Here is a 21526-nt window from a genome sequence, read left to right as displayed (position 1 = left end):
TCGCCTTCCACCGCTTGCAACAACCACTTAAGCAGATGGTCTAATCATAGGCATTTGTTTCTTCATCTGAGAATAACAGTGGGCTAACAATGTCAAGTCCTTTCTGCTGAGTCCCACGGTTACTTGATGTCCTGATTCCTTTTTAGTGTTTGATCTTATTGGCTATGGATTTACTGTTGCCATGTTAACTTCAAGACATCTTAAGGCAGCCCTGTTCAGGGAAGTTTTTAATCTCTGATATTTTACTGTATTTTTGGTTTCTATGGAAGCTGCCCAGAGTGGCTGGGGAAAGCCAGCCAGATGGGCGGGGTACAAATCATAAATTATTATTATTATTATTAAAGATCAATTCCATGGCCGTTCATGAAAGATGGGGATAGAGTCATTTATTTTTTACAGATACTGCCTGGTCGAATATGTATTAGGCTTACTGTCGTCATAGTTCTTGAACCTTTCATTTTATTTTTCTGTGAACTTCAGAACTTGGAAATGGTCTATTTACAATAATTGAAGAGGACTTCAAAGAAACTATTAATTGACAGTGATCAGTTGGTTATGCATGTGGTTCTTAAAAAATCAATAGCTGGAAAAATTCCAGCTGCCCCGGTATGTTTTTGTTCAAAGATTCTGGGTTTGTTTGTTTTTTTTTTTTTGTTTTTTTTACAACTCAGCCAAATTCTCTTATAGTTGGTACATTTCATTAACCCCAGCCCACCCCAAACAAACATGCACTAGAGGTTAGAAAACAACACCTGGTAGATTAGATGAAAGGATGGTTTCAGGAACCTTTGTCCAGTGTAGGGCTAGTACTGATGCCTGCCACTCTTGATCATCTTGCAGCAGCAGTGTTTATATGTATGCTTGTCAAGTGGCTCCTTAAGTGTTCCTTGGGTGTGTGCATAGCTAGGCCCCCTGCTCAAGTCTTAATGTTTCCAATGGCACTTCAGAAATGTATGCATATTTTTCTGTTTTCCTTTTTTGCAGCTGGCTGAAACTCTGAAACAATTAAAAGACAACAGTGCTTCTTCTGTGGGATCATCAGCTACCCCAAACAGTGGTACCCCATTTTCCCATGATACCGCCTTTTCCAGTTGTCGACAAGATACCCCAAACTCTTACAGCCAATTCACTCCTCAGTCCCAAGGAACCCCTCTTACCCCACGCCTGGGGACTCCATTTTCCCAAGATTCTGCGTACTCTAGTCGTCAGACAACACCTGCGTACCACTTTAGTCAGGACTCTGGGTATAAACCCAGAAGACACGAAACAAAATTTACAGATGCTTATAACAGACGCCCAGGCCACCATTACGTTCATAATTCAGCTGGTGTTTTCCGAGGGTCAGAACATCAGTTCAGTGCATTCAAATCCCACCCTCAAGAGGCTGTGCAATTTTCCCATACTCCTCCTTTGAGCCACACAGGTTCTTCGACTTTCAAGTCCGCTTTCTCCCCCTACCAGGCACCCACAACGTTTCCCCAGCCTGAAGAGCCGCAGTTTCCCCAAACTTCTAGGGATGCTGAGTACCGTCGGCCGCCACCAACACCAACGGAGATGGCAGTTGAAAGTAGCGCCGCTGCCACTGTTGACTTTGTTCCTGTGAAGGACAAACCTGAGGAGCCCCCAGCCCCACCTGAGCCCAACAGTCTCAATGAACCACCTGTGGTACCCTTCACACAGACTCCAGAAAGGAGCGAGACCCCAGGCACCCCAACCACAGAGTCTGAAATTCAGCACAACAGTTTGGACTCAAGAATTGAGATGCTCTTAAAAGAGCAGAGAACAAAGCTATATTTTCTCAATGAGCATGACTCGGACAATGAGATTAGAATGGAAGGTAGCCCCATCTCCTCCTCCTCCTCCCAGCTTTCTCCAATTGCAACATTTGGTTCCAACTCTCAGCCCAACTACAGAGCACAAACCCCTTCCTCGCGTCCTTCCAGCACAGGCTTGGAGGACATTAGTCCAACACCATTGCCGGATTCTGACGATGAGGAGCCAATACTTGGAATAACTTCTCTCTCTCAGAATTCAAAAGGAATGCCTGATGCTAGCCTGACTCCCCTTGACCAGCTGAGTAGGACTTCCAAAACAGAGTCCTCTGAACCTAAAGAAATGTTGCCTGATAACGATAGTCCAACTCCAGAAAAAATGGAAGAGGTAAGTGGTTCAGATAAGCCTTACTTACATATGTGTAAGCGGTGTGGAGAGCTTTGCATTTCTGATTTTAAACAGGTGCAACCTCCAATTCTCAGCCCAAGAATTGTGTGTAGTATGCGTACAGGCTCTGACCCACTTGTGCACGATGGGCACGCGTGTGCCGTTTTCCGCACTGCGCAGGGGCTGGGCAGACTTATGCATGTCCTGCTGAAGTGCACGGTGGCCAGGAGTTGCCTGTGTACATCTGTGGTGAACACCCATGTGCTATAAAGTGTTTAACTTATAAAACAAGATGTGCTTAATTTGTAAGATGGGAGACTTAGCCCTGCATGGATGTGATTCCTTTGTATTGGAATTGGTTAGGAGTATTCCAGACAAGGTGTGGTGCATGATCCGAGGCCTTGTGTTGAAAATTCCCTCTCCACATCAGCTGGGTTGACTGCTGGGACAAGAAGGGACCTGCCGCTGTCTCTTTTCCATGCTGCTGTTAAACCTCCCATGGGAAACAATTTTTAGCCAGGTTGTGCTATTGTCACTTGGAAGCCACCACCTTATTTCAACAAGCATTTGGTCTGTCAAGTTGTAAATGTTTTTAGGCTCCCTGGATTTGTAATATTGTCTGTTATCTGCTAAACTTGTGACATATTAAAGTAGTTTCCTTCTAAGCTGTCATGCATAGGATTCAGTTGTGCATCTGCTTCAGAGTTGGATCTCATGAAATGCACTCTTCCTCACTGCAGTATCTTTTCAAACATGTTGCTGTTTGTGCCTTCTCCTTGAGTCTCTCAGTCATTCTACAGGGGCTTATGACCTTTGCTGCTCCATAATTAAATATGAGCAATTGGTCTTTTTAAAAATTCATTTAAAAATGTGTATAAAACTGAGAACAATTACAACAGATAAAACTTAAAAGATGACAAACAAAACTATAAAATAGGCACATAGAATGAGTACAGTTGCACACGAGTTAAAAGAACACTCATAGTGTTTTCTTGAACTTTGTTATCAGATTGTCAAGTATAGTTCCAAAGTTGCCAGCTTGTAATGAGGGTTGTCTTGAAAATGATGCTGTCTTTGTAACACAAGAATGCAAAATCATATAAAAAGTGAAATAAAAACAGTTAGTGAGCTCTCCCTTTTTAAGTGATTGCAGATTCCAGTTTAATAGTTTGCTTTTTGTTGTGTCATCTGCCCTCCCCTTTCTGGTGGGACTGAATCTGAAATAATGATGTATTACCCCTGTAGAAATATGAGCTGTTGCTTTTCCAGCTTGCAAATGAGATGGAGAGGAGTGCCAAGCTTTAGCCTATGAAGAGGCTGGGAAAGCAGAGGCTCATGTTTCAGCCTATTGTGAGGCTGTTGTTCATAGCCAGGCTTTCAGAGAATTCCTCAGCAAGAGGAGGGAAACAGGGATAGAGGATGGCAGGAAAGAGAGTAGGCACTTTCAGTGTCCCCAGCTTTCCATCCAAAAGGAGATTTCTTTCTCCTGTTTTTTAAAAAGGAGATTCCACAATCTGCGTTGTCTTCATCATAATTCACATAAAAGAGGAAATGTATGCTGCAGTTTTTCTGTGGATAGCAGTTTTTGTAGCTTTTCAGAGCTTTGATTCTGAACTGGAACATTGCCACAAGAAGCATCCTGCAGCCGGATTGGGCCAATGACCCTTCTAGTCCTGCATCCCAGTTCACAGTGGCCAGCCAGATAGGAACTCTTCTGCTCATGTTCCCCCAACAACTGGCATTCATAGGCATATTCTGAATGGGGAGGGGCTGCAGCCCAATGGCCAGGCATTTGCTGTGCACGCAGAAGGTCCCAGGTTCAATCCCTGGTATCTGCAGATCAGACTGGGAATGTCCCTTGCCTGATGGTTTGGGCAATATTAAGCAAAATGGACCAGTTGTGTGATTTGGTGTAAGGCACCTTCCTGTGTGCTGACTCCAAGACCTCCCTGGAACGAAGGGTGGGAAGATAAATCAAAGTCACCAGGTTTTCTTCTCAGTGCCTGCATTCTATTATTAATTTCGTTTATCCTTGCAACAAGAGGCTGAGGTTGCGCTGTCTGACAGGCAGAGAGGGTGTCATTTTTTGGGCCACTCAATGAGATTTGCTGCCAATAGATGATCAGAATATATACTTACCGTATCTAGGGCCAACGGCCTATTCCACACCTCCCTCTCTCTCTCTCTCTCTCTCTCTCTCACACACACACACACACACACACACACACACACTTTCCATAAGCTATGTACAGTATTGCTTCCAGGGCCAGCCCACACATGAAGCAAGGTGAGGTGACAGCCTCAGGCAGCAGAATCCACAGGGGTACCATATTGTGGTTCGCTTCAGGTGTCAAAATGCCCTGGGTTGGCCCTGATTGTTACAGCAGTTAAGGAGACTGTTGTGCTAGAAGTCAAGGGGCTTTTCTACAACTGACCACCTGGTTTATTTTTTTAAGAGTTGGATTCTAACCTGGCTCCCAAGAAGGCAAAGAGGCTCTACATTCAGCTCTGGAAGTAGACAATGTAGTGGACTTTCTTTATGATCCTTTCTTTGTATGCATCTCAAAATTCCTGTTATTGATCCCTGAAATAGCATCACTGGAGGCTGCAGTCCAGTACATACTTACCTGGCAGTAAGTTCAATCAAACTCATTGAGACTTGCCTCTGAATAAACATGCACTGGATCAGGCCACAAGTGTCTTTTGGTCAAATGGATGCTGTAGTAACTAAGGTTAAGAGAGGGAAGCACAGAGATTCAGTATGTAGGAAAATAATAATAATAATAATAATAATAATAATAATAATAATAACAACAATATTTTATTTATATCCCGCCCTCCCTAGCCGAAGCCGGGCTCCAAGCAGCTAACAACAGTAAAATAATACAACATTCTAAGATCATTTCATTATAACATCAGTTCAAATCAAATTAATGGCAACCATTGGGCTAGAGTTCTGTGAGGATTGCCAAAGGAGGGGGTCACAACAACAAAGGAACCAACGACAAAGGAAGGAAAAGTGGGAATACATGAAAGTGGGAGCATGTTTTATTCTGTGTTAGTAAATCCAGTCACAATGGCAAATGTGTTAAAATTGCCACTTGTGGAGTCCATTGTAACTGTCCTTTTTATGTAGAGCTATGTGGTCACATATTGAGATAAAACTAAGCTGTGTTAAGCCATCTTGAATATGCACATTAGGAGAAATAACCATTCTGAAAGGAATGATTAACTAAATAACCCTAAAATGCTAGGCTAGACAATAAATGATCCATTCTGCACTATTACAGCTTACTGATTCTGTTTAAAATGGTAACCATTACATAGGAGGTTATTCTAGGCTCCCTTATGGCAGGGGCTCAATATCCTCAGGTTTCCCCATGTGCTGTCCTTGATGACCTGCTCCAACACAGTTTGGTTTGCCCAAAGAATTGCCCAGTTCTTGTTGTCTCCAGGAAGGAAGCTGGCTAAAGTATGTGGCATGATCTGTTGAGCAGATCATAAAAGTGGGTATGACCCTTTTTAAAAAAGTCATGATTCCGTCAGAGGTGAGTCCTTCCTTGTTTATCTGTTTTTACATGGTACAGTGGTGCCTCGCAAGACGAAGCAAGCCCATTGACGGCTTAGCGGATTAGCGCTATTAGCGGCTTAGCGGCTTTTAGCGGCTTATCAGCTTAGCGGATAAGCGGCTTAGTGGCTTAGAAAAAGGGGGGGGGGAGGGAAAAAAAGTCGGAAAAACTCGCAAGACATTTCGTCTTGTGAAGCAAGCCCATAGGGAAATTCGTTTTGCGAAGTGCCTCCAAAATGGAAAACCCTTTCGTCTAGCGGGTTTTTCGTCTTGCGAGGTATTCGTCTTGCGGGGCACCACTGTAGTTCTTGGTACTAGTTGCTCTGTGAACTACATGAGATTTGTACTTCAGAAACTCTCCCGGAATATTACCTTGCTTTGAATTTTGGCAGTGATGGTTATTTTTGCAAGGAATTAGGAAATTAATATGATAGGATATGGGTGGCCAGCCCTTATGCTGGACTGGTGTGGTCCTGTCTCCCTGGTTCAGTAGACCAGAGACAAATGCCCCAAAGTGTGGGAGCCCTTTTGGTCTAAACCAAGTGGCAGGCAGCGTGGTGAGAGTTCAGTACACCACCTCCTGGATCAGTCAATGTCAAAGCCGTTTGAGCTCCTGTTGGTTTCTTTAGCTGTGAACTGCCAGAGTTTTCCCACCCATGGATGCTACTTGTTAGCTCCATAGCCCCGCCTCTTGTCTGCAGGAGCCAATGTACTTTTTATTGGAGTTGCTTATAATGGATTTTAATTATTATTTGAATGTTTCAGATAGCTGTTTTTAACTGTTTGTGCAGTTTTTATTGTTTTATTCTTTTTTAAAACAATGATTTTTTTAAACAAGGAATATATAATTGTATGAAATAAATAGTTTTGGAAAAACAGAGTTCAAATAAATAAAAGTAATGCAAAATGATTGGTATTATAACAATTGATATAAAGAATAGCAGACCTCTTGTGTGCAATAATGCCCTCTATTTATAGACTGTGGATGCCGTTACTTATGTAGCCAAAATAGCACTAGTCACACACAAGAATGAGGAATCGGCAAATATGGGGGGTCACAAGGTGTGTAGAAATACAACAGATTTTTTTGTGGGGGGGGGAGACCCTAAAAGTTAGGACTGAGTCTGCTCGGTGGCCTCAGAACAATCTGTTGTGGCAAGAAAACAGGGAGAATGGAATGGTGTATCTTGTTGGAGGGCATGGCTGGCTTAGTGGAGCAGGAACATATGGCACTGCAACATTTTGTTGCAAGGTCCACTTTTTCTCTGTCAGCATCTTAACTGTTGTACATATTCAGTACAGGTGCCCTCCTGCCTTACTGGTTAAATACAATTCCTGGTTCTGTAGCAGTTTACAAATAAGGCTGAATTCCATGTCACCATTTTTATTCCTGCTCTTCCTTTCAAACATTATACTAATTCAGTTTGCAGGTTCGTATGCATTCTTTCATCCACTTATATCTCTCACTTTGCTTAAAATTATTATTGCCATATATTTGTGTGCATGGACATTGCCACAGTCTATGGGAAAAGTCTGCCACATCGCCAGTGAACTTGCTTCACACATTTTGATGTACTTGGAAGTGCTCCCCATTAAGTTGCATCTATTATTGGAAGGAATTGGTGTAGCTATATTGGATGAAGCTCCCTCTGTGTTCTGCCTCCCTGTTATCCCTTTGCAGTTCCAAATGCATGTGATATTCTCTCTTTGCCTCCTGTTGTTTAGTGTTGTGTCATTACATGCTGTTTAACAGCTGCTGCAATTCTGCTCTGAAATCGGTTGTTTCAGTTCTTTGGTAATAGATTCCTCTTTCTGCATAGACTATCTTTATCTATTAAAGCTTCATGTGTGCTTTTTGAAATGCCCTTCTCATACAAACTTAATTTCCACAGTGGGATTCTTGCCCACCCCTCCCCTAGTGAAAATTTTACAGGATTGGCTTCAGGCAGTGGGTTGTCTTACGTCCATTCTATTAGCAAGAAGAAGCAAGGCAAGAACAGACAAGAATTTGGTGATTAGGAGAGAGATGGGGAGTGTGACCCTGTTCTCCTTGATCTCTTGACTCCTTTCGATACCAGGGTGTCCTTCTGGAGTGACCATGAAAGTTGGTGGAGGGAAGTTGTTCAGCCTTGTGGAGACATCGTTGTAGGGTTTCACTTTTCTACTCCGCAGTGTTTAACATCAGCATAAAACTGGCTGGGATCTTCTGTAGATTTGGAGTCATCAGTATGCCAATAAACTGAGGCTTAATCCAGATAAGACTTGAGGCACTATTAGTGGATGCTTTCCTGTTCTGGATGGGGTTGCACTTCTCATGAAGGAACAGATGTGCACATTTGGGGTACGTTTGGATTCATGACAGTCCCTGGAGGCCTCTGTGGCTCGGAGTGCCTTTCATCAGTTTTGGCTGGTGGTCCAGCTGTGGTTCTATCTGAAGGGGGATTGTCTAGCTTCTGTTGTCTATGCTCTGGTAACCTCTAGATTTGAGACTGTTCGGAAACTGTAACTGGAGCAGAATTCAGTAGCCTGTTTGCTCACTTGGGCAAGACAGCTTGAGCCTATAACACTAATGCTGGCTGGACTGGATTGGTTACCAGTTGGCTCCCAGGCATCGTTCCAAGTTTGAGCTTTATGCAGCTTCGGGCTCCAATACCTTAAGGACCATCTCTACCCAGACCCAAACCATACAGTTATCTTTATTAGTTCTGTGTTCCCTCTGACAATTGCTTAGAACAATCTGTGGTCCTCCTTCAGCCCCATGCAGCATGGTCAGTGGCTGTAGTCTAGCAACATCAAGGGTGGGGTCAAATATTCCTCTCCCTGGCTTAAAATGTAGCAGCCTGTAACACCTTATGATCCAGTAAGGAGGTATTGTCAGAAAATTAAATGATTCATCTGCTATTTTGCAATAAATGGACCATTGCCCTGCAGGCTCTGGCTGTACCCACTTCTGGATCTCACCCTGGACACTGCTTGCCCACAGTCCCTGGTGGATTACTCTCAGGCAGCAAGTAATTCATCAGTGTGGTAATATAAATAACTGCAAGGTCAGCCAGAATGGTCAAGACCTAATCCACAGGCTTTCTGTCCAGCTGGGGGCGACTCTGAGCCCTGAAATGGGTCCCTCGTGTGAGGTGTGCCTCTGTCCCGTTGACTTGGCCAAGGATGTCCAATTAATGTGTGAAGATAGATTTGAACCCTGGCCTTCCAAGGCTACATCTGCCACAATAGTAATTGCAACACGCTGATCCTTCACTCCTCTGCTACAATTTAGAGTCATGTTCAGCTTCATCCTCAGTGGATCTCCCATTGGACAGATTAGAGCTGTTCACCCATTGTAAGAGATTGAGAGATTTGCATAGCCAAATGCCTTTCCTCTTTCATCTAATTTCTTATGCACTTTCCTAAATTTGACAAATTGCATGCCACACTGATAAAAATCCATGTGAGACATTATGCAGCTTTTGGATATTAAATGATAGATCTCCACCTGGGATTTAGAATCAGGAGCAAAATCCTAGGCATGTCTACTCAGAAGTAAGACCAATTGAATGCAGTGGAACTTGCTCTCATCGTAACTGTGTATGGGATTTTAGTCTACAGCTATCTGAAAACAGTCTGCCTGTAGGTTTGATCATGTTTGTTCATTGTTGCTACAGGATTGGAAAGTGGGAAGAACTTGCTCAGCAATGAAGCTGACAGGAGGATGGCTCTCTTCTATCATATTAACTGTAGAAAGTGTAGAAAACCAGTTGTGGTTGTAGGCAAGAGTACCTCTTTCACTCTCAGGTGCCGGATTAGACTTTGAGGCTTTCAAAGTTTGCATATTACACAAAGTCTTCTTACCGTACCTTCTTAGAAAGCAGCAGTGTTGGCACATATCATTTCTGCCTTTTCTAAAAAAAATTATTCTAAGAAAGTTTGAGGGTAGTGATCCCTGGAATTGTTCTTGCTGTGGTTTTTTTGTTCATTTGGTTAAATTAGTTGTTTTGGATGTATGTATTCATTTTATAAATAATATTAAGCATATGTTGAGAAATTAATTTGTCACAAACACATTGACCATCCTATTCATCTACTTTCAGCCCAGATTATTATGAATCCAGATAGCAGAGCTTTTGAATGTGATCTCAAGGTCACCCCTGGAGTACAAGTTCCATGGAAATCAATAAAACTTGCTTCCATGTAGAAGTGTCAAGAAATCTTATTTTGCTGGGTGTGGGGGCTCAGTTTCTAACAAGAGACGGTCTGACACCACCGTGGCTCACACCTCATTGGAAACTGCATCCTCTGACCTTGACATCCTTATATCTGGTGCATGATGGGCCACAATGTGGTAGTGAGAGAACCACACTCTGTACATGTTTAGGAGCATACTTGTTTTTATCATGACATCATTCTGAGTCTGTGCCTTGTAACGCAGAATAGGTTCCAAACCTAAAGTCTGTTTGGATTTTTTGCAAACCTAGTAAGAGGAAACTGGTTTTATGGCTAAGCGGAGTGTTCTTTTATACGATCTGCAGAGAAACCAGAGTATGTGAAGCGGAGTGTTCTTTTCACTTGAGTACCCATGGCTTAAAATGAAGCAACAATGAAGGAATAGTTATTATTATCATTGTGGTGGGGATTTTTTTAGCGGGGGCAAATATTACCAAGGCTCCACTCCTCCAGCATCTGAACAGGGATATGGTATTAAAGTTGCAGGCTTCCTCTTTTTCAGTCACCCGGTTCCAAATTAGGAAAACATGGGGTGGCAGGAGACCAAATGCTAAATATTGCCTTGCCCCATCCTATGTTAATGGCATGGCAGTTTTTTGCAGAGAAGCGCAGTTATTGCCCAGCTCTCATGGCTCAATAGAGCAGCAATGCTGAGAGGCTGTTGTGGTTGAGAATTTGAGATACTTCTTCATCTGAAGGGGGTTCATCCTAAGTGTCTTGTTATCGTGGTGTTGCAGACTTCACAATCTGAGTCGCAAATCATCTTGCAAATGTGCAAGCCTTCATTGCTGGTCTTCTTGCTATCCTTTTCCAGAACTTAATGAAATGCTGTCTGCTTTTCCTGACACCCACAAAGTTGCTGAGCTTTTTCAAGGAAACCACCAGAATTGTTCGTTGCCATACACCCAGGTTTTCCATGACATTTTGTCACTCCCCCCCCCCCCATTTTTACACCTGAAAACCAGAAAGTGTCGGGAATTTTCCTGATGAATGGCAAGCCTATGTCTGGTGGAAGTTGAGACGACTCATTTTAAAATTCTGCCCTTTTGACTTGGAGCCTGTTGGATCCCTTTCAGAAGCAATGGGAGGGTCTGTGTATGCTTTGTCTCAGTTTCTTAAAAAGAAATGTTGCAACCCCTAGAAGGTTTTTTAAAATAAAAAACGGATTTGAGGAAGAGCAAACCGACAGAGGTGCTGAGTACCTCTGAAGACCAGTTGCTGAGAGACAAGCAGCTGGGGGGGGGTGTTGCCTTCCTTCCCTGGGAGGGGGGGCGCAGAATGTGACAGAGCCATCTTTGTTAAACAAGGTCTGCCCCAGCAAGGCAATTCTGGTGCTTTTGCATTTCCTTTGGTTAGCTGCTCTGAATGCCCCATTCGTGCTCTCTGGTCTTTATGTGCAGTCCCTGGGTATCCACGTAGCATTGTCAAGGTGCCAGTTAATTCTGTTATGTTAGAGCAAAGGAGGATGGCCCTTGGCCAAAATTAGAGCACCTCCCTCTTCTTTATCCCTCAAGAAGGGCTTTGTCATCCCCAGGAGTGTAGATATCTCCTCTCCAGAACAACAGGTGTAAGAAGGGCATGGACCACAAGCCAGTCTTAAAAGTCTGTCTCTTTCTTGAGCCTCTGGTGCAAAACAAAGTTGTTGTTTATGAACAAGGGGCATTTTGCATCCCTTGGAAATTCCCTCTTTTGAGAGAGGTGAGTGGCTTTGCTCTCTCTGCAAGTTCCCCGCTGTGATCAACTGATTCTCTCCCTGCTCCCCGCCCCACCGGCCCCAATTTCTCACTTGCCCCTTTTACCAATTTCTCTTGGTAAGAGGCGACGACTAATGAGGAAGCTGCACCTGAGCCTGCCACATTGTGCGGCACAAACACCAGCGCGGTGGCATTTCTTTACAAGCCAGTAGTCTTGGGAGTGTGTTGCAGTTTTCAGGGGAATATCTCCCTCCACCCCTCTGCGTCTGGAAAGCTCAGTTTAAATTTCCTCTCGTGAGAGTTTAATAAAGCACTGTAAACGAGGCCTTTTGTTGTTCAGTTTTCTTTCCTTCCAGCAAGGTGTAGTATTGTATTTTAACAAGCATTTGGATTGGGGTGCAGCAGCAGCAGCAGCCCAGCCCTGTAGGTAGATGGCAGGTGGCAGTTGCAAACCATTTGCTTTGGCTCAAGGGGGCCGGTGTGCTTCAGAGCACTGGTGAAAACAACCCTAGACGGAGGGGACACACTGTCTGGCTGCTTCTTGGAGAATAAACAGCAGATATGCGATGCAACATCTACTCTGGAAGGAGCTGCTGGTCTTCTTTGTTTTCTTGCTGCATGCTTCACATTGGTGGTGGTTGTTGTTTAGTCGTTTAGTCGTGTCCGACTCTTCGTGACCCCATGGACCAGAGCACGCCAGGCACTTCTGTCTTCCACTGCCTCCTGCAGTTTAGTCAAACTCATGTTGGTAGCTTCAAGAACACTGTCCAACCATCTCGTCCTCTGCCGTCCCCTTCTCCTTATGCCCTCAATCTTTCACAGCATCAGGTCTTTTCCAGGGAGTCTTCTCTTCTCATGAGGTGGCCAAAGTATTGGAGCCTCAGCTTCAGGATTTGTCCTTCCAGTGAGCACTCAGGGCTGATTTCCTTAAGAATGGATAGGTTTGATCTTCTTGCAGTCCACGGGACTCTCAAGAGTCTCCTCCAGCACCATAATTCACCAATTGGTACTATGCCAAAATATATTTGATATCTGGATAATGTAATGCAGGCCTCCCCAACCTGGCACCGTCCACATGTTTGGGACTACAACTCTCATGAGGCTCGGGCAGCATGGCCCAGTGGGCAGGGATAGTGGGAGCTCTGGTGTAACTGGAAGGCATCAGCTTGGGGAAGCTGCAGAGATACTTGTTAGACTTTGAGGGAGGCCTGCATTCTGGCCTCCCACCTTGTACTGAAGCTCACTGGATACCTGTGGACCAGGATTGATGGATAGCATTTATAGCCCACCTTTTCCCCAAGGAGCTCAATGTGGTCACATGGTTCTCCCCCTCCTCATTTAATCCCCACAACAATCCGATGGGGTAAGTTAGGATGAGAGGCAGGGACTGGCCAGAGGCCACCCAGTGAGTTATGACTGAGTGGGGATTTGAACCCTGGTCTCCCAGGTCCTAGTCCAACACTCTGTTATGCTCTACTACAGGGGCCTTTCTGCAGGGGCAAAACTAGGCACATACACTATGTAAAATAATGAAAAATTTACTATCCCCCCTTCTCTCTTCCCCACCTCTCTTCTCCCCCTAACCTAATAATGTCATTAACATTAGTGTCTCACATTGAATGTAACATCCATTAAAAGGACTTGATGAACTGAAAGTTTAATCTTCAGTTAAAACAATTTTAAAAAGCTAAGCCATAGCATTTTACTTCTACATTCGCTCTCTGCCTAGACCCTGTTTTAATTCCTCCCTGGCTACACCCTGCTTTCTGCATTTGTTCTTTCTTTCCATGATTTCTCTTGTCTTGAACAAGCTTTTTATCCTTCTGATTTTTATTTTAATTGAACTCTGCTTAATTGACAGCCTCCTCCTTCCAGCTGGCTTTCTTTTGATTTTTTGTATATTTCCCCACTCCTGTTTCTTCTCCCATTTCCCCATCATATTTCTAATGTATTGCTTGAAATAAATTTTGGATTGCAAAACTTGTCCCCTCTATGGATGCAGGTCAGTTGCCAGCCATGAAGCTGTTGGTGGCACAAGGGGCTTTTGCAATGTTGCCTCTGCATAAAGTTCATAAGGTTTTGGTGGTAGCTTGCCTTCAACCCATCTGTGATTCCTATTTCCTATTTCAGAAAACAAATGGCAAATATGCCCATATATTTAAATATTGGTTAAAATATTTCCTGTGCACTTCCCATGCCCCAAGGTACTTTGAGCTGGGGTGGACTTTGGCTGCCATTCGTTATATGGGAAGGGTTGCATTCTCATAGACCAAGGCCAGCAGTTTTGCACTGGGCGTCACCTGGTACATTATGATCTTGCCAAAAAAAGACACAACTTTTTGTGAGGGAGAGAGAGGCAAAGATGAACCAATCTAGAGTATAGCATAAGTAAAATAAGTCAGGAAGTTGTGCCTTTTGCCTGTTTATTGACTCACACTCTGTGTATCAGAGCATGTTATCCAGGCTTTTTCTTTTCCTATATTCAAGTTATCCTCAAGTTCCACTTTCCAGCAGAGATGGACGGAGCGTTTCTTCCCACCAGGAGCCATCCCTGGAGGGGGCAAATAGGGATGATTGCTCCAGTCCCTATATTCACAGAATCATAGAGTTGTAGAGTTGGAAGGGATGCTGACAGTCACTTAGCCCCACTCCGCTCCTCCACATGCAGCTGCTGGGTGACCTTGGGCCAGTCACACTTCTTTGAAGTCTCTCAGCCCCACTCACCTGTGAGGCAGTGGGGCTCTGTGCGCCATGTGCTTGCTCCAGGGACAGGCCCTTTCTAGTAGTGTTTGCAGCATGTTCACTAAAGGGCTTGTTGAACTGAGCAACAAACACGCGCAACCCACCTTTTTTTTGCAAATGTGACTTTTCTCCTCTCTTACTGCTATTTTATCATTTTAATCTTCAAGCTGATATGCCAACTTCATTGCACTTTGCTCTGACATGATAGACCAGGCCTGGCCAAACTTGGCCCTCCAGATCTTTTGGGGCTACAATTCCCATCATCCCTGACCACTGGTCCTGTCAGCTAGGAAGGATGGGAGTTGTAGTCACAAAACATCTGGAGGGCCAAGTTTGGCCATGCCTGTGATAGACTACTGCTGCAAGAAACAGCAAAGGGTGGTTTCTCCATTGTTGTGGGGGACAAACTGAAGTTGAGTGAGAGCATCTCTTAACCTGAACTTGTTAGGTAGCCTCGGGCAAAATTGGGCAAAATCTTGGGACTTCTCCATCCAAGATGAAACTTCCATTGACAGCTCTTCTTTCCATATTCAGTTTTATATTCTCTCACCTTCCTACGACTCCTGAGTTGTTCCTAAGCAGAATCAAGAATAGGTAAGGGTTACAGGAGAGTTTCTTGTGATTATATGCTGTCCGTTGCTGATTTAAATCCATGTTCTTTTTCATTTAGCCACAGGCTGGTAAAGAGCACATTTGTTTCTGTAAACTTTGCTTTTTGGAAGCAACTGCCCTCTGGTGGTAGTAAATTGATCAGCGGATACTTGATGAAAACCTGATTAGATTTCTGGATTGCTTTTAGTGCTACATTTTGAACTGGGGGTTCTCATAGTTAGGGGGAAAGGTCCAAATAGTATTAAGATGCCCTTGTGGTAAAGTTCTTCAGGTTTTAATATACAAATAGCCCTGACAGTTGGAGCACCTCAGAGGATGTGATTTTACATGTTTTGTTTACGTGTCTCCCCCAAAAATATTAAGTCACCTTGGATGCACATAACTCCCCGATTTTTATTTACTTGTCTTGCTAATGGGAATGTAATGCTAGATTAAGCAGAATATGTTTCTCTTTTCCTCACAGTGTCATCAGTCTTCAGGGGAAGACATGGAGATCTCCGATGATGAAATGAACCAATCTCCAAGCACAGAATGTGCCAAAAACATTGTGGTGAATACTTCTGTTGGCAACTCAGCTGTGATGGCTCCCTCAATTCCTATGCCTCCCCATGGTTTTCCTCCCCTGCCTCCCCCACCCCCACCCCAGCCGGTCTTCCCAATGCCCCCTCCTCCGCCTCTTCCTCCCCCGCCTCCCCCAACTCACCCCGCAGTCACTGTCCCGCCTCCCCCCCTCCCAGCGCCTCCTGGGGTTCCACCCCCTCATATCTTGCCTCCACTTCCTCCGTTCCATCCTGGGATGTTTCCCCTCATGCAGGTAGATATGATCAGTGTCTTGGGCAACCAATGGGGAGGCATGTCAATGTCTTTTCAAATGCAAACCCAAATGCTGAGCCGCTTGATGCAAGGGCAGAACACTTACCAGTACCCCCCATTCATGGGGAACCGGATGCAGTTTGTCAACCTTCCTCCTTACCGACACTTTTCCATGGGAGCAGCTATCAACCGCGGACAGCAGTGGCCCCCTTTGCCCAAGTTTGACCCCTCGGTTCCCCCTCCGGGTTACCAGCCCAAGAAGGAAGATCCGCATAAGGCCACTGTGGATGGTGTCCTCTTGGTGATTGTGAAGGAACTTAAAGCAATAATGAAGAGGGATTTAAACCGGAAGATGGTGGAGGTGGTTGCCTTCAGGGCATTTGATGACTGGTGGGACAAGAAAGAGCGTCTGGCAAAGGTAACCATCAAATCTCACCCCTCTTTTCCAATGGCTTTTCAGTGACAGACAGTTTGCACCACCTGCCTCTTTGCATCTTTCTATGTTTCCCCCAGTTCAGGCTTCGACATACATAAAACAAGTAACATGACAGGTGTATGGCAAGGCATACACCTGTCATAATAAAGCTTAGTGCATGCATGCATGTATAAGAGCACAGGTCTGATTCCTTATAACTCAAGGTTATTGTTGTTGTTTTAAAGGGATCTCTAGTGTAGGGGAGGTGAAAGTCTTTTATCTGAAACCCTAGACTAGAGAGTCAGCTGTGTTTGGAGTAGGCAGTATGGAGCTAGATGCATGACTCCATTTGAGGCAGCTCTCTGTGTATGTTTGTGTGTGATTTCTGTGTGACTTCAGACATGGCTTAGAGCAGGCATAGGCAATCTTGGCCCTCCAGATATTTTGAGACTACAATTCCCACTGGTCCTGTTAGCTACGGATGATGGGAGCTGTAGTCCCAAAACATCTGGAGGGCCGAGTTTGCCTGTGCCTGGCTTAGAGTATGTCCATGTCTTTACAAATGGCAAAAGTGTACTTAGCACTGCCTGACCTTCGCAGATTCCTAAAACCCATAGTGGATATTAGACTACAGCCTACATGAGAAAACCTACATGGTTTTTGAACCACAAAAGGATCATGCCAAATTAAGGCTGTTTTCTGCCGGGCAAGGTGGAGAGTTTGCAGTTTAATCGATGGACACTCTGCAGTAGGGAAAGTAGGCACATCCTTCTGATGTTTTTGACGTTTGCCTCCTCCCTAGAATTTGTTCAGGCTGAACTTTTCCAATGGAAGTCAAGCAGAGATGTTCCATAAGTGCTATTGATGGATTTGAGCACCTTAAGTCTGTACTTGTTCAGGGAAATTAGAGCTTTTGTATGAGTAGATGCTACTGCTTTGTTCAAGCACTCAATTTTTAGGGTTTGCACCAGTGTGTCAGTGTCCTCTTTTTTAATCCTGTTTGTCTTGCATAGGCATCACTTACTCCAGTAAAATCTGGAGAACATAAAGATGAGGAGAAGCCAAAACCAAAGGACCGCATTACATCTTGTCTTCTGGAGAACTGGAACAAAGGAGAAGGTCTGGGTTACGAGGGGATTGGCTTGGGCATTGGGTTACGCGGGGCCATCCGGTTGCCATCTTTCAAGGTAAGAGCAGTCTTCAATATCTAGTTATTCATAATATGAACCCTGCTTTCCTATAGTACTGTAAATAATGTTAAAATTGAGTCACAGTTTTAATGTCTCCGCTGTTGCACACTTTTTGCCCAATAAACTGCCTGTACTTTTACCTCTCTAACCTTACAGAAATGATTAATAACCCAGTATTGGCTCTTCACACCACCACCAATGCTATTACTGGCTGATTTATGGTGGTGCAGAAGGATTAACAGTTGCCTCTATCCCCATGTGAGTTTTAGAGAGCACACTGGAAGACTTGAAGGATGGGGAAAAGTTAGGGAGGAGAGTGTTGTTTAGAGAAAGCACGCAAACATGGAAAGTGGTTGGAGATCTGTAAGGAAGAACATCACCTTTATTTTATCATACATCAGAAATCCTTTAACAGATTTAATAAAAGAGGTGATAAGACTGTAAGGTTTCCGTCTTATTCCAGCTTTCCTAATTCACATGTTTGTCCTTCTGTGTATTTAGATGATTGAACTGGGTTCAATGGCAGTGCCTCTTGATTTTCACACTGGTCTAATTGTTCTGTTGCCCTTTAAATTACAAACTGAAGTCAAAATGTTTTCACAAAAATAAAAAGGAAAGCAAACGTAGGCACTCCCATGTAGTCATTTTTGGGGAGTAAGGTTCTTGTATGCTATGAAGTGGGAGCACTTGTAAATCTAAAAACAAGTACATCTCCCAAAATTGGTTAATTCTTTCCTTTCTGCAGGTGAAGAGAAAGGAGCCACCTGAAGCTGCCTCAGCTGGAGACCAGAAGAGAATCCGTCCCTCTACTTCAGTAGAAGATGAAGATGAAGGTTTGTGAAGCCATATTTTCCTCCAAAACACAGTAAGGGTTTCACACTGCTGAATCCTCTAATCTTCACGCTGGTGATTTGTCTCTCAATCTGGACACTCTATGCAAAACTAAGAGTTCCACATTCTCCTTGTCCTAATTTTTGCAATTTAATGTCATATTTGGGACCAATCTGTAACACAGATAAGACTCTGTGTTCAGTGTTTCAGTTAAGATGGGCACTGTTGCGTTAAGTAATGTCTAAAATCACGGTAAAAATATTTTTGTATCATGGAAAGAACAAGCTGTTCAGTGTTATAACTGGTTTAATGCTATTTCAGTATGAAATGAAAGACACACACCCCACAGTTCTTGTTATTTGTCATTAAATGCTTTGCCCTCCCAGAGCTCTTTGGAGAAGGCTAATAATAATAATAATAATAATATAATTAATTAGTAGTCATATAATTAATTATATGACTAATATAATTAATTAAGTAGTAGTCATCTTGACATAGTGCACTTCATTAATCTGAGCACCCACAGTTGTTCAGTATTCAAGCACCAATTTCTTGCCAGCTTTGGAAGGACATAGCCTGACTGGAGTTCAGTATCCTAACTAGGAAGAGAAACTGGGAGTTCCTTCCTTTGCTGTGCATTTAAGCCCTATTGACCGGGATAAAGTTTTGGTGTACTTCCTAGATTGCATACCATCTTCTTGAAAGATTTAAGGAAGCCAGATTGCAGCTAACAAGCAAGGCCCACTCTCAACATCTTTTTCCTAAACTCATAGGGTGCAACCAGCCAAGTTAAGCTTTGCAGTCCCATGGACCTTGGTGGCAGCAATAAGCACAGGCTTACTTGCCCCTAGATGTAACCAGTGGTTAATTTTTAGCACTTTTCACATGGACTGGATCGTGCCACTAATGCACTGAAAACATTTTATCATATTGAATGTATTGGATTAAAAGCTCTGAGGTTCCCAAACATTCAGGTGATTTTTGAGGGATGGACATTTCTTCCCCTATTTTTCAATGTGTCAGAAATGGTGCCTTGAAAGATAAATCCTTGCATAGGGTGCATGTCCAGAGATCCCATGTGCACAGAAGAACCAAATGTTTCCATCCGCCACAGGCATTCTCTTCCTTCAGATCCATCCCTCAAAAACCACCTCTTCTGTGAAGCCTTTGGAGTGAGTCCCTTTATCCTCCTATAACTAACCTTCACGAGATTTAACCGGACCCTAAGACTCCTAAGGAAAGGCCAAAATGCTAGACTTGAGGACACTGCTGTAGTGCTAGCAAAGCCTCCTTCCATGGTTGCCTTCTTTCTTCTAGAGAGAGAACTCAGATGTGGGGTACAATGTGGCATTCAGCTGCTCCTTTCCCACCTAAACCCAGGGCCTATCATAATGACTCCCACTTCTCTGGTGTGTTATATACATGGGAGATAGAATAACGCCAAGTATGTAGTTTCTCCTAACACGTAACATATTTTCAAGGTGACACAAGTATCGAGCATATTTCCTTAGCTGCATTTTCTTTCTTCTTAAAATCTATTTATTTAACAAATGAGCAAGCGAAAGAAAACACTTTTTAAAAACCCACCTACTTTCAGTTTTCTAAGGCAGGGATCCATTTTTGTCACTTCGGGAATGTCATGGCTGGCTGCTGCTTCAACTTTTTCATGCATTTTCACACTCCCAGAATCAGAACGAGATCGAGACCTGCCGGATACAGCCTCAGACCTCTCCAAGAAAGATGGTGAAGTGGTCGGCCTCAGGAGGAGACCCGGAAGGCCGCTGGAACTAGACAGTGAAGGAGAAGAGGAGGATTCAGGCAAGGAGGAGGAATCGTCTTCTGAAAAGGAGGCTGAGCAGGAGGAAGAGGAAGGGGAAGGTGTGATGAAATCCGTTTCTGACAAGGTAGGTCCCACAACCAACCTGGGCTTTTTTCTCTTGGCTGTGTATGTGTGAGTGAAAGCCAGCACCTCCCTCTTATAGTAATAATAATAATATTATAATAATTTATTATTTATACCCCGCCCATCTGGCTGGGCTTCTCCAGCCACTCTGGGCGGCTTCCAAAAAAATATTAAAATACAGTAATGCATCAAACATTAAAAGCTTCCCTAAACAGGGCTGCCTTCAGATGTCTTCTAAAAGTCTGGTAGTTGTTCTTCTCTTTGACATCTGGTGGGAGGGTGTTCCACAGGGTGGGCGCCACTACCGAGAAGGCCCTCTGCCTGGTTCCCTGTAACTTGGCTTCTTGCAGCGAGGGAGCCACCAAAAGGCCCTCGGAGCTGGATCTCAGTGTCCAGGCAGAACAATGGGGGTGGAGACGCTCCTTCAGATATACTGGACCGAGGCCGTTTAGGGCTTTAAAGGTCAGCACCAACACTTTGAATTGTGCTCAGAAATGTACTGGGAGCCAATGTAGGTCTTTTATGTGGTCTCGGCAGCTGCTCCCAGTCACCAGTCTAGCTGCCGCATTCTGGATTAGTTGTAGTTTCCAGGTCACCTTCAAAGGTAGCCCCACTGGGGCTAAGTTGCTAAGTCAAAGGGAAAGATGAGTTTTGTGGCAGGCTGCTCCCCCCTAGCCACAAAATGTTCTTTCTTCCTTTCTTACATTCTAGATATTGCTTGGAATCAGGGCTGAGTCAAGACCTTTAGAGGCCCTAAGCACTTAAAAGTTTCTGGTGCCCCCATACGTAATTCAAAATATAAACAATAATAAACGGTAAAATAAATTTTTATTTTTCAGAATGGAACAAAACCTGCATTAAGATGGAAAAGAATGTTTATTTTTGTATACTTTCACTTTATATTTGAAACATTTTCTCCTGCTTTTACTAATGTCAAAGTCTTTGATCAGATCCTAAAAACTAATCTTATGTAACACATCTGCGTCTATGCTTAGTAAAGATAAGGCATCCAGCCTGTCTTGTTGCATAGTTGTTCCGTTGGGATTTTTAATACACATCAGTTGAGAAAATTGATGCTCAGCAGAGCAGTTTGTGACCATTAAAGTTAAAAATCTGGCAGTGGAAAATGCCTGTGGTGCCGCCTTCCCTTGATGCCCTTATTTCACTTAATGGTTAATCCAGCCCTGTTTGGGATATCCCTTTGTGTAGCTACAATTGATTAGATATGTTCATATGTGTTGCTTTTCTGAGTTTTGAAATATTTCTGTAGCTTATTTCCCCCCTTAAAAAAACTTTAAATGTGTCTTCCATTCTATAAAAAAGTGTCATATTGCATGTCCTGAGTCCACCAGCCTATCTCTTTATCTAGACATTATACCA

The 21526-nt window shown here is 43.7% G+C and overlaps 1 protein-coding gene and 1 long non-coding RNA gene across 8 annotated transcripts in view; both read left to right on the top strand.

The window, feature by feature from the left end:
* Positions 1-21526, top strand: part of LOC307205073 — a 448154-nt gene that overhangs the window by 378457 nt on the left and 48171 nt on the right. The gene's annotated exons all lie outside the window — the stretch shown is intronic.
* The window catches only part of SETD1B (SET domain containing 1B, histone lysine methyltransferase), a 69000-nt gene that overhangs the window by 29285 nt on the left and 18189 nt on the right, over positions 1-21526 (top strand). For all 6 annotated transcript variants that reach the window (XM_079956301.1, XM_079956297.1, XM_079956298.1 and 3 more), the window contains 5 exons: positions 985-2160; positions 15458-16225; positions 17236-17409; positions 18158-18245; positions 19930-20147. In XM_079956301.1, the coding sequence (XP_079812427.1) occupies positions 985-2160; positions 15458-16225; positions 17236-17409; positions 18158-18245; positions 19930-20147 (2424 nt within the window). The remainder of the gene's footprint in view (positions 1-984; positions 2161-15457; positions 16226-17235; positions 17410-18157; positions 18246-19929; positions 20148-21526) is intronic.

Source organism: Podarcis cretensis (assembly GCF_951804945.1).
Source record: "Podarcis cretensis genome assembly, chromosome: 16".
NCBI classification, from domain to species: Eukaryota; Metazoa; Chordata; class Lepidosauria; order Squamata; family Lacertidae; genus Podarcis; species Podarcis cretensis.
Note: the sequence above shows the minus strand (reverse complement) of the source record. Positions and strands in the feature narration are given on the sequence as shown.